General features: G+C 45.9%; 1 protein-coding gene across 5 annotated transcripts in view; it reads right to left on the bottom strand.

Annotated features, from left to right (window-relative positions):
* The window catches only part of GALNT2 (polypeptide N-acetylgalactosaminyltransferase 2), a 218,637-nt gene that overhangs the window by 16,877 nt on the left and 186,723 nt on the right, over window positions 1–15,037 (bottom strand). For all 5 annotated transcript variants that reach the window (XM_010374036.2, XM_030935466.1, XM_030935464.1 and 2 more), the window contains 3 exons: window positions 9,988–10,114; window positions 2,249–2,341; window positions 1,912–1,995 (listed from right to left, as the gene is read on the bottom strand). In XM_010374036.2, the coding sequence (XP_010372338.1) occupies window positions 1,912–1,995; window positions 2,249–2,341; window positions 9,988–10,114 (304 nt within the window). The remainder of the gene's footprint in view (window positions 1–1,911; window positions 1,996–2,248; window positions 2,342–9,987; window positions 10,115–15,037) is intronic.

The following is a 15,037-nucleotide window of genomic DNA, read 5'->3' as shown; positions in this document are numbered from 1 at the left end:
CCTTCCTACCACAGGTAGTGTGTGTCAGGGACACGGCATTTCTCCCCGGCTCTGGACTTCCAACACTTTAAGACTGTATGTTGGAGAAGTATTCTTTATATTCTGTATCAGGTCTTTTTTTTTTCTTTTTGGAAAGGAAGGAAAAACTCCTGATACTCTTCAATGTTAGTCTTATTGGAGGTCATTTAGAAAATCAATGTGGCCAGATCCTGTTGCCTTGACTTTCCAATACACTTAGGATCTGACCTTTATCCAGTCAAGACAGGAAAGGTGAGTAGACTTGTCAGGTGGCCTGATGCGAACAAAGCCACAGCCACGAGGAAGAACAACATGCTTCAGAACCAGATCGGAACCTCAGCCCACCTCTGCCAGGTGCTGGCTTTCAGGCAAGACTCCCTTTCTCTGAAGCTCGATTTGCCCTTTCGTAGGCTACGGGCTACCCAGATCTGCTGCAAGCGTTACATAAAACATCTTGTGTAAAGCACGTGGCCCGGTGCCTGGCTTGTAGGAAGCACTCAGTAAATGGCAGTGATATTACAGACACAAAACATGAGGCTGGTGTCTCCCTCACCCCCCACAGGTAGGGGAAGCAGATTTGCCAGCTGGGATGGTGCTCAGATGTGGTCTTCAGTGGGTGCAGGGCCCAGTGTCACTACAAACCACGGGTGACCTCTGTGAGAAACTGCAGTCCACTGTGACTGAAAAAGCAAAGTGAGTAGCATGGTTGTGTCAAAATCCACTGAAGAGAAGCCCCGCTTCGGCTGACGGAGAGTTGATGATAGCGGTTTCCCACTGGTGACCATTGCTGCTCTTAATCCCCAGCAAAAGCCGTCCTGCACGGCAGGGATCCGAGGGAGAAGGACGCTGTGTTCTCTCCTGTTCTCCTCCTAGCGGGGATGGGCCACCTGGCACCTGACATGTTACTTGAAAAGCAGAGTAAACGGTTCCAAAAAGCCAAGTGAGCGAACAGGAGCAACACAGAGAGGCCGCATTACCTAACTGTCCAACAAATCTCCATGACAAGGGCACTGAAGGGGCCGTTAGCGGAAAGATAATGGTGGCAAGTCGTGCGTTCAGGCACTGTGCTGGAGATACGTGAGCCGCTGTAAAATGCTCTGGGAATATTTAGAATAAGGAATGCGCCGCATTAAGGCACGACCTGCCTGACAGTCCTTTAAGACGACGAAGTGCAGGTGGCTCCTCCAACCCCAGCGGATCCACAGGTCTTCTCACAAGGTTATCAGCGGGTCCCTCCGGATGGGAGCTCGTATTCGCTTAAAACAAGAGGCCGGGTGTGGAAATAATGCTCGGAAAGGTGTTTCTGCCATGAATCCTCCGGAGGGAAGCAGGGCAGCGGCATTATTACTCCTGTCTCACATGTGATTAAGCCAGCTGGGAGGAGGGAGGCACGTGGTCAGGTCCCCATGCTCGGAGCCTTGCTGGGGCCATTACCTGCTGGCCCACAGGAGCAGCAAGGGTGAGCGCAGCAGATCAGAGGCGGGCAAAGGTGCCCGGCGGGGGGGATCGAGGGCTGGCCGCAGACAGCGCACGCTTGCGGAGGCTGGAGACTGCTCCCAGACACTCAAAAAGCCTGTCAGACACCAGTCCTCCGGGTCACCCAGCCCATCACCTTGCCAATGGAGAACAAGCCAAAAACAAGCTGAGGCCCAGGGACTGCCTCTGGGACTCTGAAGCATGGGAGGGCAGCTCTGCAGGACAGAGAGAGCAGCAGGTCAACTTGGGAACAGATTCTCAGGTCCACGCCACGGGGTGAGACCACAGACTCTCACTGGGGCCCAGGTGCCCAGTCTCATGCCTGCAGCACCACCTCCATTTCCCCTCTGCTGCTTCTCTGGCCTTACTGGCTTCTAAGCCCTTACAAAGTGAAACTCCAGATCCCTGGGGACTTACCTTAACTCTGGATAGACATTTTCAAGGTACCATTTGAAAGGCTTGCAGCTAAGTTTCTTCCTAAGCTCCAATCTGCTCTGAATACTGGAGAAGAGGGAAATAAGATTCCTTTATAAATTTTAAGAATAGATGGGCTTTCTACATCAAACTTGAAAATCTGCTGAGATCAGGGTTGGGGCAGGTGGTGTGGTGTGGATTGCCCATGCTCCCGTGCCCACAACCCCTTCCTGCCTTGGCACCTGGGTAGCTGTCCTCAACCCTGGTGGCAGTCCCTTACCTCCCACCCCCGCACCCCAAGAATCCCCAGTAATTGGGAGAATGCAGAACTGCCACTTACTTTCCATAAGGAACGTTTCTAGCGGAAGGCACTGCTGCATAATAGAAATTTTTGTATTCATCCATCCAGACCTCTGCTGCCCGGCGGGTGTTTCTAGAAAGAAAATAAATCTTGAGGTGTGATTTGCTTTCTTTCTGTCTGCATCACTCCATTTGCACCTGTCTGCTGGAGTGTGACTGAGGCGGCTCCCTCTGGATGTGCAGCAGCTCCAGCTGGGATCATGGCACACAGCAGAGGGCGGGCTGTCTCCACCAGCACCTCGAGCTGGATCTGTGGGGAGCCAGCCTCAGCGGGTGCTTACTGAACCATTGGAATGGCTTTCTTGTCACACAGATGGTCAAAGGGCAAAAGGCAAAGTTGAAATTACAGCACAAGCTGGTATTTTAAAGGAGGGACTGGGGGCTGTATCATGAAGGACAAAAGAAAGTCACTCTTTAAAAACTCCCATCACGTGTCCGCAGAGGGCTGGGGCCGCAGAGCACAGCAAGGAGATTCCAGGCCCCACGGCCTTCTCCATCATGGCTATGACATTACCAGACAGCTCTGTGGAAAAGTTCAGACTACATAAGGTAAGAGTTCCTGGGTAAATCACTTTCTTTTCTGCAGGGCTGAGTGGAAAGACTGCCATGTTTGCACTAGAAATAGTGATAGGAAGGGGCGGTAGTTCCATGCCCCGTGTCTGTGTGCAGTGGGCTGTTTTTTTTTTTTTTTTTTTTTTGAGATGGAGTCTCACTCTTGCTGCCAGGCTGCAGTGCAATGGCATGATCTCCGCTCACTGAAACCTCTGCCTCCCGGGTTCAAGCAATTCTCCTGCCTCAGCTTCCTGAGTAGCTGCGACTATAGGCACTTGCCACCAAACCCAGCTAAATTTTGTATTTTTTAGAAGAGACTGGGTTTCACCATATTGGCCAGGATGGTCTCAATATATTGACCTCATGATCCACCTGCCTCAGCTCCCCAAAGTCCTGGGATTACAGGTGTGAGCCACCACGCCCAGCCGGCTTTTCTAGAAGGGAAGAAAACCATGTACTTAAATCTCATGGAGAGAACCGTGATTTGCCATAAATAAAGCCCCTGGGACAAGCTACTCTTGAGTGTCTGACGTGCATTAAAGGCTATCATCTGCATAGGTATCAGCAGCGTATCCTGCGAAGAATTATCTTAAAGCTTCCATGAAGTAGCAAGCACACAGCAAACCTCTTTGCTTCCATATTCTGGTCTCAGCTACAAGGTAGGCTCCCACTTCAGGCTACAGCCAGCCCTCCTTAAGAACCCCATAGAGAAGGCACCATGTTCTTCCAAAATAAATACAGTAAGGAGGCAATGCGAGCCTTTTAAAATAATTCCTTAAAATGGCGAACCTTTCAACTGATCTGAGATACCATTAATAAAATAATTTCTGTACGGGGCCTATATCTAAGGTGATATATATACTTTTTCATTTTAGGAAGTGGAATATGGACTATTACCTCTAATGCCTTTCAACACAGATAAGAAAATATGAATGCACCTATTCTCTGACCCAGCAGCTCTACTTCTAGAAATTTCTCTCAAGGAAACAATCAATTAGGAATGAAATATACATATGAAAATATGCTCACTTCCGCTTTGTTTATAATAGCAAAAAAAAAAAAAAAAAAAGAGAGAGAAACTGTATGACTAAATATGAGGAAGGAATCAAATGAAATACTCTGTGACCACTAAAAACACGAGTGTGCATCTTACATGTTGACATAAATGATGTTGTGGATTTGTGGGAAAATAAAATAGTTTGCAGAATTGCACATAGTGGATATGTGTGTAGAGGCAGGAGAGCCAGTGCGCAAACAAGAGAAATAGATACTGACAGACGAATTCATCAAATTACGAGAGCGTTATGGCACAACTGGTTTGGCAATGAGACTGATGAATTTTTACTTTCTCCCTGTTAAAAAATATACAGATATAGCAATGAGCACTTCAAGTGCTGGGGGATGCTGGATCATATATACCAGTTCTAAGAAATATTGTTAGTGAGGTTTTGGGGTGTTGCTAAGTGACCTCAGCCTTAACCTATGCCTAGTCAGTTTTTAACCAGTTATTAACTTAAATACTTGTAACATCTGGCACCTGGATTTCCCCAACAGGGAAATGAAAGGATTTGATTCCAGAATGTCCTAGGTTCCTTTCAGCCTTAATGGTTTAAAGGTTTTATGAACTCTAGTCACACTGTTTTCAAATCACTCAAGTTCTGAAGTGATTAAGTCACTTAAAAATTCCTAAATGCAAAGCAATTCTTTTCTGCCTTCATAATAGAAAAGGATAGTTATCCTCAAAGAATGACCTCCATGTGCTACTCAGTGCTAGCTCCTTTTATTCATGTATTTATTGGTTCACTCGGGTATTTATTTGGTATCTACACCAAACAGTCTCAGTGCTGCAGATACAGGGACACCTAGGGAGACTCACTTTTATCCAGGCCCTCCTTGTTATTGCAGGTATTTACAAGTATTTAGGTAGCAAAATATTATACATTAAACGTCATATATTACAAGGCGGGCATCCCTAATCCAAAACGCCCTAACATCCAAAACTTTTTGAGCACCAACATGAGATAGTGACGAAACTGCCTTTGCAAAAAATGTAACAATGACAAAATTGACAGTTTAAGGGATCTGACTTGACTGACTCCATCTAACTTCTAACGCCTAAACGGCCCTTGTTCATTCCTGGGCACAGGCAGAACTAACTTTGGGGGAAACTTAGTTTATAGTTTAACTTTAAAACAAAGATGGTAACAGTTCTTTCCCCAAACAAACCCTCTTTTTGTCTGGGTACCAGACTGCCTCTGTTGGACTAACAAATCAGCCACAGATTTGCAACTTCCCCAATTACTCCTGCAGATAACATCACCATTGCAGAACCTAAGATTGGCCTTTTGTGATGTCTTTTCAGGCTTCTGCACTTCTGATGACTCCATCCAGATCTCCAGCTGGTCCTGTGGACCCATCCATCCAGAAGCAGACTCGGCGAGCGCAAGGACCATTTTCCACACCCCTATGATTGCACCCCATCCATTCAGCAGCACCCACTCCCTAGTCCCCACCTCCCTCCAGATTATCCTTGAAAAACCCTAGCCTCTGAATTTTGGGGGAGATTGACTTAAGTAATAAAACTCCAGTCTCCCACTTAGCCAGCTCTGTGTGAATTAAACTCTTTCTCTATTGCAATTCCCATCTTGGTAAGTCAGCTCCACCTCGGCAGCGGGCAAGATGAACCCAGCGGGCGGTCACAGTGACTCCTTTGCTTTCTGATGGTTTAATGTACACAAACTTTGTTTCATGCACAACATTACGAAAAGTATTGTATTAAATTAACTTCAGGGCCGGGCGCGGTGGCTCAAGCCTGTAATCCCAGCACTTTGGGAGGCTGAGACGGGCGGATCACGAGGTCAGGAGATCGAGACCATCCTGGCTAACACTGTGAAACCCCGTCTCTACTAAAAAATACAAAAAACTAGCCGGGCGAGGTGGCGGGTGCCTGTAGTCCCAGCTACTCGGGAGGCTGAGGCAGGAGAATGGCGTGAACCCGGAAGGCGGAGCTTGCAGTGAGCTGAGATCCGGCCACTGCACTCCAGCCCGGGCGACAGAGTGAGACTCCGTCTCAAAAAAAAAAAAAAAAAAAAAAAAAAAAAAAAAAAAAAAAAAAAAAAAAAAATTAACTTCAGGCTATGTGTATAAGGTCTATATAAAACAAGCAAATTTTGTATTTTGACTTAGGTCCCACCCCCAAGATATCTCATTAGGTAGTACATATATATATTCCATATTCTGAAAAAATCAAAAATCCAAAATATTTCTGGTCTCAAGCATTTTGGATAAAAGATACTCAACCTGTATAGGAGATTAAGAGAACTTGCAGCTGGAAAGAGGCCTCAGAAATACAGGCATATAATTCCAAGTCTTTATTTTTCAGATGAGTCGACTGAGGTAAAGGGCAGCCTGGCTGAAGGTCAACAGCAGGGCTTTTTAATCAGATCCATGCTGCCCCAAAACAATGAAACCCTGGGTCAGCTTCTTTTCCAAATCTTGAGAATACAGGCTCCTGGGCCGCGAAACACAATTGAGAAAGTTTCTCTTCTAACAAAGAGTGCAATGTCTTGAGTACTTTAACGTACTGTTTTCTGAAATCCCACTGTTTGCTGGTAGGCTATGGTGTGGGGTGTCTGATATGTTATATAAAGAATCTCATGCTGCCCCAGGAAAAAGCACATATATCCACGTTTTTGTTCGATTTTGTAAAGCTTACTGTGTAAGATCATATTTTTGTTTCTAATAAAGAACAAAAATGAAGTTTCAACATTTGTGAAGAAACATACTTTTTGAGAGACGATACTTTGGTCAGAAGCATTATTTGCTATTTTGGCTTCTATTAAAGTTTTCTCAGAAATCAGACTCCCTGTCCTAAAAATCTGACTTCTGTATAATAGGTATATTGTATAATCTGTACTTCTAAGAAGTTTAAACATGGCCAGGCACGTTGGCTCACGCCTGTAATCCCAGCAATTTGGGTGGCCGAGGTGGACGGATCACCTGAGGTCAGGAGTTCAAGATCAGTTTGGCCAACATGGAGAAACCTTATCTCTACTAAAAATACAAAATTTGCTGGGTGTGGTGGCACATGCCTGCAATCCCTGCTACGCAGGAGGCTGAGGCAGAAGAATCACTTGAATCCAGGAGGCAGAGGTTGTAGTGAGCTGAGATGGCACCACTGTACTCCAATGTGGGCAATGAGATTGAAACTGTCTCAAAAAAAACCAAAAAACAAATAAAGTTTAAAAATGACTGGGCATGGTGGCTCATGTCTCTAATCCCAGCACTTTGGGAGGCCAAGGTGGGCAGATCACCTGAGGTCAGGAGTCTGAGACCAGCCAGGCCAACATGGTAAAATCCCATCTCTATTAAAAATACAAAAATTAGCCGGGCATGGTGGCACATGGCTGTAATCCCAGTTACTTGGGAGGCTGAGACAGGAGAATCTCTTGAACCCGGGAAGTGGAGATTGCAGTGAGTTGAGATTGCACCATTGCACTCCAGCCTGGGCAACAGAACAAGACTGTCTCAAGGAAAAAACTAGACAAAAGATAAGCTAGCAATCCCCACACCCACACCCACCCAAAGCTTTCCCTATTTCAGCAGGGGTAGCATGCCAGCACAGTTTTGTAACAAAGCTCCTGGGCATCACCCTAAATTAATTCCCTGCTCTACTTCCCTTCTCTCTGCCACCCTATTAGCAAACAACTGCCTGCCTCACCATGGAGCTGGATCTGACCCCATCTCCACTGCTACACACCTGCTCCAGGTACAGCCAGGTGCTGCTTAATGACAGGGACACAATCTGAAAAATGCATTCTTAGGCGATTTTGTCATTGCGCGAACATCATAGAGTGTATTTACTCAAACCTAGATGGTGTATTCTTAATGTACACCTAGGCTACATGGTACAGCCTATTGCTTCCAGGCTACAAACGTGTAGAGCAGGTGACTGTCCTGAACACTGGAGGAAACTGTAACACAATGGTATTTGTGTATCTAAACATAGAAAAGGTAGAGTAAACACACAGTATTATAATCTTAAGGGGCTGCTGTCACCGACCGAAACGCTGTTACAGGTGCATGACTGCATCACATCTCTGGCCTGGGCTACTCCAACAGTGCTCACAGGACCCTTGCTTCTGGCTCCAAAAGTGGAGGGGACACTCGTACCATTGTTTCACCATAGTGTCACCACCTGGCCACCCTCTGCCCAGCAACCACATGGACCTTTCCGAAGCATAAAACAGACATCGGGCACTGCTGAAAAGCCCCAGTGGTTTCCTCCAGAATCAAATAACATCCAACGTTTCCCATGACCTGCAAAGGTGCACGGCCTGGGCCCGTCTAGCTCTTCTGCCCCTGTGCACTGTCCCCTCACTCTCTAGGTTCCAGCTACCCTTGGCTTCCATTTTGCCGATATGCCAAATGCACTCTTACCTCAGCAGCCTGGATCTGCTCCTCCTGCAGCGAGTCTGATTCCTCGTGGTCCCAGAGTGACCTCCTCCCACCTTTCAAGTCTGAACTCACGTAACACCTCCTCAAGGGTTCTCCTAACCTGAAAACCTCTCCTGCTTGTCCTAATCATGCCTGACCACATGACTGCATTTTATCTTCTTCATAGCATTGATTACTATTTGAAATTACCTTATTCAGCTGTGTGATTTGCTGTCTACACTCAAGAGAAGGAAATCTCCCTCAGGTCTGGCTTGTACAATGTTCTATCTTTAGCACGTAAGACAATTCCCTAGGAGAACACTTGGCTTGACAGAATGGCTACTTTCTATTTTACTTTCAGAAAGCCCTTCTGTTGGCATCTTCGTGTTTACTAAAATATATCTACTGGCCATCAAGAATCGTGACTCTGTATCATGATGTCTTGTGGTATACACATTTAGTACAGCTTGACTTTTAATATTTGCTATGGTTTGAATGTCCCCTCCAAACCTCATGTTAAACTTTAACTGCCATTGTAACAATATTAAGAGGTGAGGCTGTTTTTTTTTTTTTTTTTTTTTTTTTGAGACAGAGTCTCGCTCTGTTGCCCAGGTTGGAGTGCAGTGGCGTGATCTTGGCCCACTGCAAACTCCGCCTCCAGGGTTCAAGCAATTTTCCTGCCTCATCCTCCCAAGCAGCTGGAATTACAGGCGCCCACCACTATGCCTGGTTAATTTTTGTATTTTTAGTAGATATGGGGTTTCCATGTTGGCCAAGGTGGTCTCAAACTCCTGACCTCAGGTGATCTGCCCATCTCGGCCTTCCACAATGCTGGGATTACAGACACGAGCCACCATGCCCAGCCGAGGTGAGGCCTTTAAGAGGTGACCTTTTAGAAGTGACTATGCTATGAGGGCTCCACCCTCATGGGTGGGATTGATGCTATTATAAAAGGGAGAATTTGGCCCCCTCTTGCTCTTTCCTCTCCTGCCATGTGATTACACATTAAGAAGACCCTCGCCAGACACCAGCACCTTGATTTTGGACTTCTCAGCCTCCAGAACTATGAGTCGATAAATTTCTGTTCATTTTAAATCACCCAGTCTGTGGTATTTGGTTAGAGAAGCGTAAAATGGACTAAGACAATGTTGCTTTTAATTGTACCTTGAATAGTTTTATATATATATATATATATATATATAAAATGAGCTTTCTTCTTTAAAAAATTTTCCCATAACATTTTCGGGGGTGGTGTACAGTTCTAAGAACCTTCATGCTCATGAAGATTTGTCCAACTACCGCCAAAACCAGGAGATGGAACAGCTCTGTCCCTCCCCCAAACATCCCTGGTGCTGCCCCTCTGCAGTCACACTCCCTGCTTCCCTGCCATCCCAGCTCCTGGCCACCACTGGTCTGGCTCCCATCACTAGAGCTGTGCTTTTTATGAGGCTATGACATGAGTGGAATCATGTATGTAACTGCTTCTCTCACTCAGCAGCATGCCCTGGAAAGGTGCCCAGGTTGTATCCCGCATCCGTGGACTGTGCCTTTCAGGCGCCCAGGCTGTATCCTGCATCCGTGGACTGCACCTTTCAATTGCTAAGTGGTATTCCATTGTATAAATGCACCACACCCACTGAAGGACATCTGCCCTCAAACAGCCCAAGGTCAAGTCCTGCCTTCAGGGTGGTCAGCAATGTTTTGGATCCCACTCAGCCTTTCACTACTTACCGGGCAAAGACAGTGCCGCTGCCACCCGGGAACGTGTAGGGGTGCTGCTTCCGGAACACATGTCCCACACGGCTGCACGGGATGATCTCCAGGCTGCCACCACACTGCCACACGCGGAACGAGATCTCTGAGATGATGAACAAGACATGGGTGACTGGCAGAGCCTGGGACGCCGCTCTGCAACAGCAGACATGCCAAGCAGGTACAGAGGCCCCCCCACCATCCCATCATGGGGCTCCCATGCCCTCTGCTGCTGAAGAAGACCTGATAAGGACCTCCCTCTTTCCAGAACCTGACCCAGAACTCTCTACAGGAGGGACATTTGACACACTTGGATCTCTGGACCACAATACAATCAAGAAAGAAGGTTCATGAGGAAATATTTTTCAGATGTGGAGTAGAAACCTTGAGACAAGAATGCTTCTTGGCCTATTGTAAATATCAAGGCCTCCTGGCATAAGATCATGTATACCCAGTAGCATCATAACTACTGAGTGAGGAAACACTTGTGCTGAATTCCTCACTAGCTGGCTCACGATCATTTGCACTTGCTTAGTATCAACACTGTGGGAAACGGCAAAACTGAAGGTATATAAATATGTACAATTAAGCTTTATTGTTACATATTCTAGACAACCATATATGCCATCTTTCTCTAAAACGTATTTTTAACAGACTGAACCCCAGGATGCATCTTGGCTTTTCCCATCCAGGGGAAAATAATCCCTTCCCTCAAATGGCAAAGCTTATTAAATACAAGTCCCTGTGCATTAGCAGGCTCAAGCCTCCTGGCAGAGTTTGGACTTATGGACCATGGACTTAGGGACTGCCTTAAGGACTATGGTAGTGATCAAAGACAGTCAAGTAACTGACTGATATCTCCACGCTGCTCACAGGCTTGGACCCATCAGTAACCAACTGGCCCAGGTGGAATGCTCCCTGGGGAAGGCTGCTATTCACCTGCTTCAACACAGAACTGATCTGTAGGAGGAATGAGACGTGCAGGGCTAGGCACTACCCATACCTACTTAAACACACAGACTGCCCTGGCCACTGGAACTTAGTAGAAGCTTAGACTGACTGGTGCTTCTTTCGTGACACACAGGTACCTTCCAACCAGGTACCTGCCCGTATCACCACTGACGAGGTGAGTGACTGGAGTCTGAGTCAGGGGTCTGACTGAATGCAAGAAACAGATTCAACAGAAAAACTAAGATAGGATTTTCTGAAAGGCAAAAACAGTTTTTCTTCACAAGGTTTGTATAATACAAAAGGGAATTTTCCTCTGTATCATCTAAGATCCCTAAGAACATGTTAGGGAGGCAGGACAAAAGTCAACAGAGTTACTGCGAATGGCAGGACTTCATTTTTTTTTCTGGCTGGATAGTATTCCCAGGAAATCAAGTGAAATAAGAACAGAAAGTTGAACACCACGTTTTCACCCATACATGGAAGCTAAAAAACATTGATCTCATAGAAGTAAAAAGTATAATGGAGGATAGTAAAGGCTGGGAAGGAAGGAGTAGGGATTTGTTTAAGGATACAAAATTATAGCTAGAGAAGAGGGATCCTGCTTGTGTTCTACAGCCCTGTAGGGTGACTCTAGGGACCGATAATATATTACATAGTTTCAAATAACCAGAAAGAGGATACTGAATGTTCCCAACACAAAGACATGATACATGTTTGAGATGATGGATACGCTAATTTCCTTGATCTGATCACCATACATTATATGTATTAAAACATCACTATGTACCCCATGAATATGCACAATTATTATCTTCAATTAACAAATTAAAAGAAGTACAAATATTCACATATAAAATCTACAGTGTGTGCAGTCACTGTCACCAATGCCGACAGATCAGAAATAGGGTGGGTCCATCACAGACCATACAGTGGATTGATGGCAAATCCTGCAGACAGTCAGCCTAGTTATGGCAACAGGTGCCCAGACTGCCAGGCACACGGCAGGAAATACAACACAGGGGTCAGAACACCATGAATTTCTACTTGGGTCCAGCAAACTAATGCCTCACTCACTAGGAATGGGTGATCCATGCAGCTATTACGGGGCTTTAATAAGCAGCTGTCTTGTAGTAATAGAAAACATATGGTTACAATCACGCAAGCATAAGCAGTCAAAGTTTCTGACTTGACTTTTTACAGTTCCCACACAACCTAAGAAGTTATCGGCCAGGCACGGTGGCTCATGCCTGCAATCCCAGCACTTTGGGAGGTGAGGCAGGCGGATAGCCAGAGGTCAGGAGTTCGAGACCAGCCTGACCAACACGGAGAAACCCCGTCTCTACTAAAAATACAAAAAAATTAGCCAGGCATGATGGCACATGCCTGTAATCCCAGCTACTCGGGAGGCTGAGGCAGGAGAATCAGTTGAACCTGGGAGGCAAACGTTGCAGTGAGCCAAGAATGTGCCACTGTACTCCAGTCTGGCAACAGAGTGAGACTCCATTTCAAAAAAAAAAGTTGTCTCTATTTCAGAAAATAAAATTTAAATATCCATTTGCCTCACCAGAAGATTTAGAATCAGGGACTAGGAAATCCCGTTGGCTTCTCTACAGTGAGTCTGTTAAGCCAACGAGGGATCCTTCCAGGGCTTTTGTGGGATATTTTCAAGGCTAAGTACAACTACAGTTATCTTCTGCGCTGATTTCATTTGAACCCTATAACTTTGAGGATAATTAGTAAAACTCAATGGCTTTTTAATTAGGCAGTGAGTATTTACATCTTGGCTCTGAGACCCTGGGCAAGGTGCATGCCCTCTGCAGACCACACTCTGTTAAGAAAGCACGAACAGATGATTCCCTGGAAGTACTTAGCACCATCTTAAGAACAGTAGGGATGTAGAGAAGCACAGATAATGCCCCAAGGAGCCTTACTGCCTGTCGTTAGAGCTAAGGGTTAAGTTCTTAGTTCTCCGTTTTAATTGCTTAAATGACATAAGGACTTACATGATTAGGAAAATGGGAAGCTCTGGTCATTCCAGTGGGGCACACACTGAGGAGGTAGTTTTGGATCTTACTTGGGCCTCTCTGAACCACACACCTCTTCCAATGCACACCCACAAAGGCCCCTCAGGCCGGCAATGGCTAGCAGTGTGCACGGCCCCCAGAAGCAGAAGCCAGAACAGTGCTAAGGAGAAAGGCTCATGGCATGGCCTTCTCATGTGGAAGCCCTTGAGCCCACTGAACCTCACGGGAAGTCCAAGTCCTTGGCATAACCCAGGAGAGCCCGTCATGGAGGGAAAGACGATCCAGCCTTCCTGGGCAGAGATGCGCTCCTGCTTGCAGGGTTCACCTTCACCCCAACCTGAACCGCTCAGGCCCTAGAACCTCCTAGGCACAGCTACATAATAAATACAAACACCAAACCACAATAAAGCAGCTCTTTACAACAAATCTTCCCCCCAGTCTCTGGGTGAATGCTTCCTTAGATATTTAAATCAACACTCTTCCTACACGATGACACAAAATGCCGGCTGATGTCTCATTTCAGCTAATGGTATGCACACTTCTGAAAACCACACTGCTTTTGAAAAATGGGGCGCGGTGGCTCAAGCCTGTAATCCCAGCACTTTGGGAGGCCGAGACGGGCGGATCACGAGGTCAGGAGATCGAGACTATCCTGGCTAATATGGTGAAACCCCGTCTCTACTAAAAAATACAAAAAACTAGCCGGGCGAGGTGGCGGGCGCCTGTAGTCCCAGCTACTCAGGAGGCTGAGGCAGGAGAATGGCGTCGGGAGGCGGAGCTTGCAGTGAGCCGAGATCCGGCCACCACACTCCAGCCTGGGCGACAGAGCGAGACTCCGTCTCAAAAAAAAAAAAAAAAAAAAAAAAAAAAAAGAAAAATGGCCACCTACGTAACACGCTGCCCTACTGGGTGACCCTGGCCTGCTGGATTTCCACTAAACCAGTAGGAGATACCCATGGAATAGGGTGACAGAACTCTCTTTAGAGGGTTAACAATTCTGAAGGCTTTTGTACTCCAATGACTTCAATTCAAGCTTTCCCTAGAGGTTAATGTATCATTTTAAAACAAAAACCCAAAAGGAATTTGACTCACAGTCCCTCCACCTGCGCAGTATAGTAATTGAGCCTAAAGAAGCTTTCAACATCAAACCAAGGCAGAGAAATCCTCAAAGATGAGATGGTATCACTGACTTCAACATCATAAAACAATGGAAAAATAATAGGCTAGTCTAGTCTTTTCTTTTAAAGTAACAAAAATTTTCAAAGTCTTAAACTATGAAAAATGAGTGGCCTCATTTTTTCCTCTTTCCTTCTCCCCTGTCCTTCAGGGTACACTCACCCAAGGACGAATGTAAGTTAACAACACGCAGCAGTCCAGGAGAATTTGCTCAGAAAGCCAAGCATTTGAAACAAAAGGCTTTAATTGAAACAAGCAAAAAACAAGAACTCCCCCACCCCAAACCCTAAACAAACAAAACAAATCTTTTTATCTTTTATGCAGTTAATATAAGGCTACCAACGAAGACCACAATGTGTAAAATTTCACTGTGCCTAAACCCAGGTAAAAATGATTTGCACGGGGTATTTAAAAATGAACAAACAAACAAAAAAACAAATGAGAACCATTCACAAAGGTAGTCGAGAAGGAATTAAGTGCCAAGGCCTCCCTGCCCCATCGGATTTTCATGATTTCAATTCAATCCCACCAGCCTTGCCAGGGTTCATTTTCCACTCTCCACCACTCAGCATGAATCCAAGCTCCTGGACTGTTTCCCTCTGTTTCTGCAAGCCTGCATTACAAACACTTGGGTTCAGATGACTTGAAAGAGTTTGCATTTCCCTTCAAAGACTTTATCAGTATTCTGGCATCCTCCACTCTAACTTAGGGAGGCACATTTTAATGCCTAACCCATTAGACTTTCAAGAGCAAAAGGGGTGTTACGTATGTGTTTGCAAGGATCGATTAAGCCCAGTGAATGGTCACTCTGAAGCCTTTTAAATTTTTTTTCCAATTGACACCCTGCCTTTTGCAGAGCTGAGGCACTTCTCTGTCCT

Source organism: Rhinopithecus roxellana, chromosome 8 (assembly GCF_007565055.1).
Source record: "Rhinopithecus roxellana isolate Shanxi Qingling chromosome 8, ASM756505v1, whole genome shotgun sequence".
NCBI classification, from domain to species: domain Eukaryota; kingdom Metazoa; phylum Chordata; class Mammalia; order Primates; family Cercopithecidae; genus Rhinopithecus; species Rhinopithecus roxellana.
This window is presented reverse-complemented; position numbering and strand designations above follow the sequence as displayed.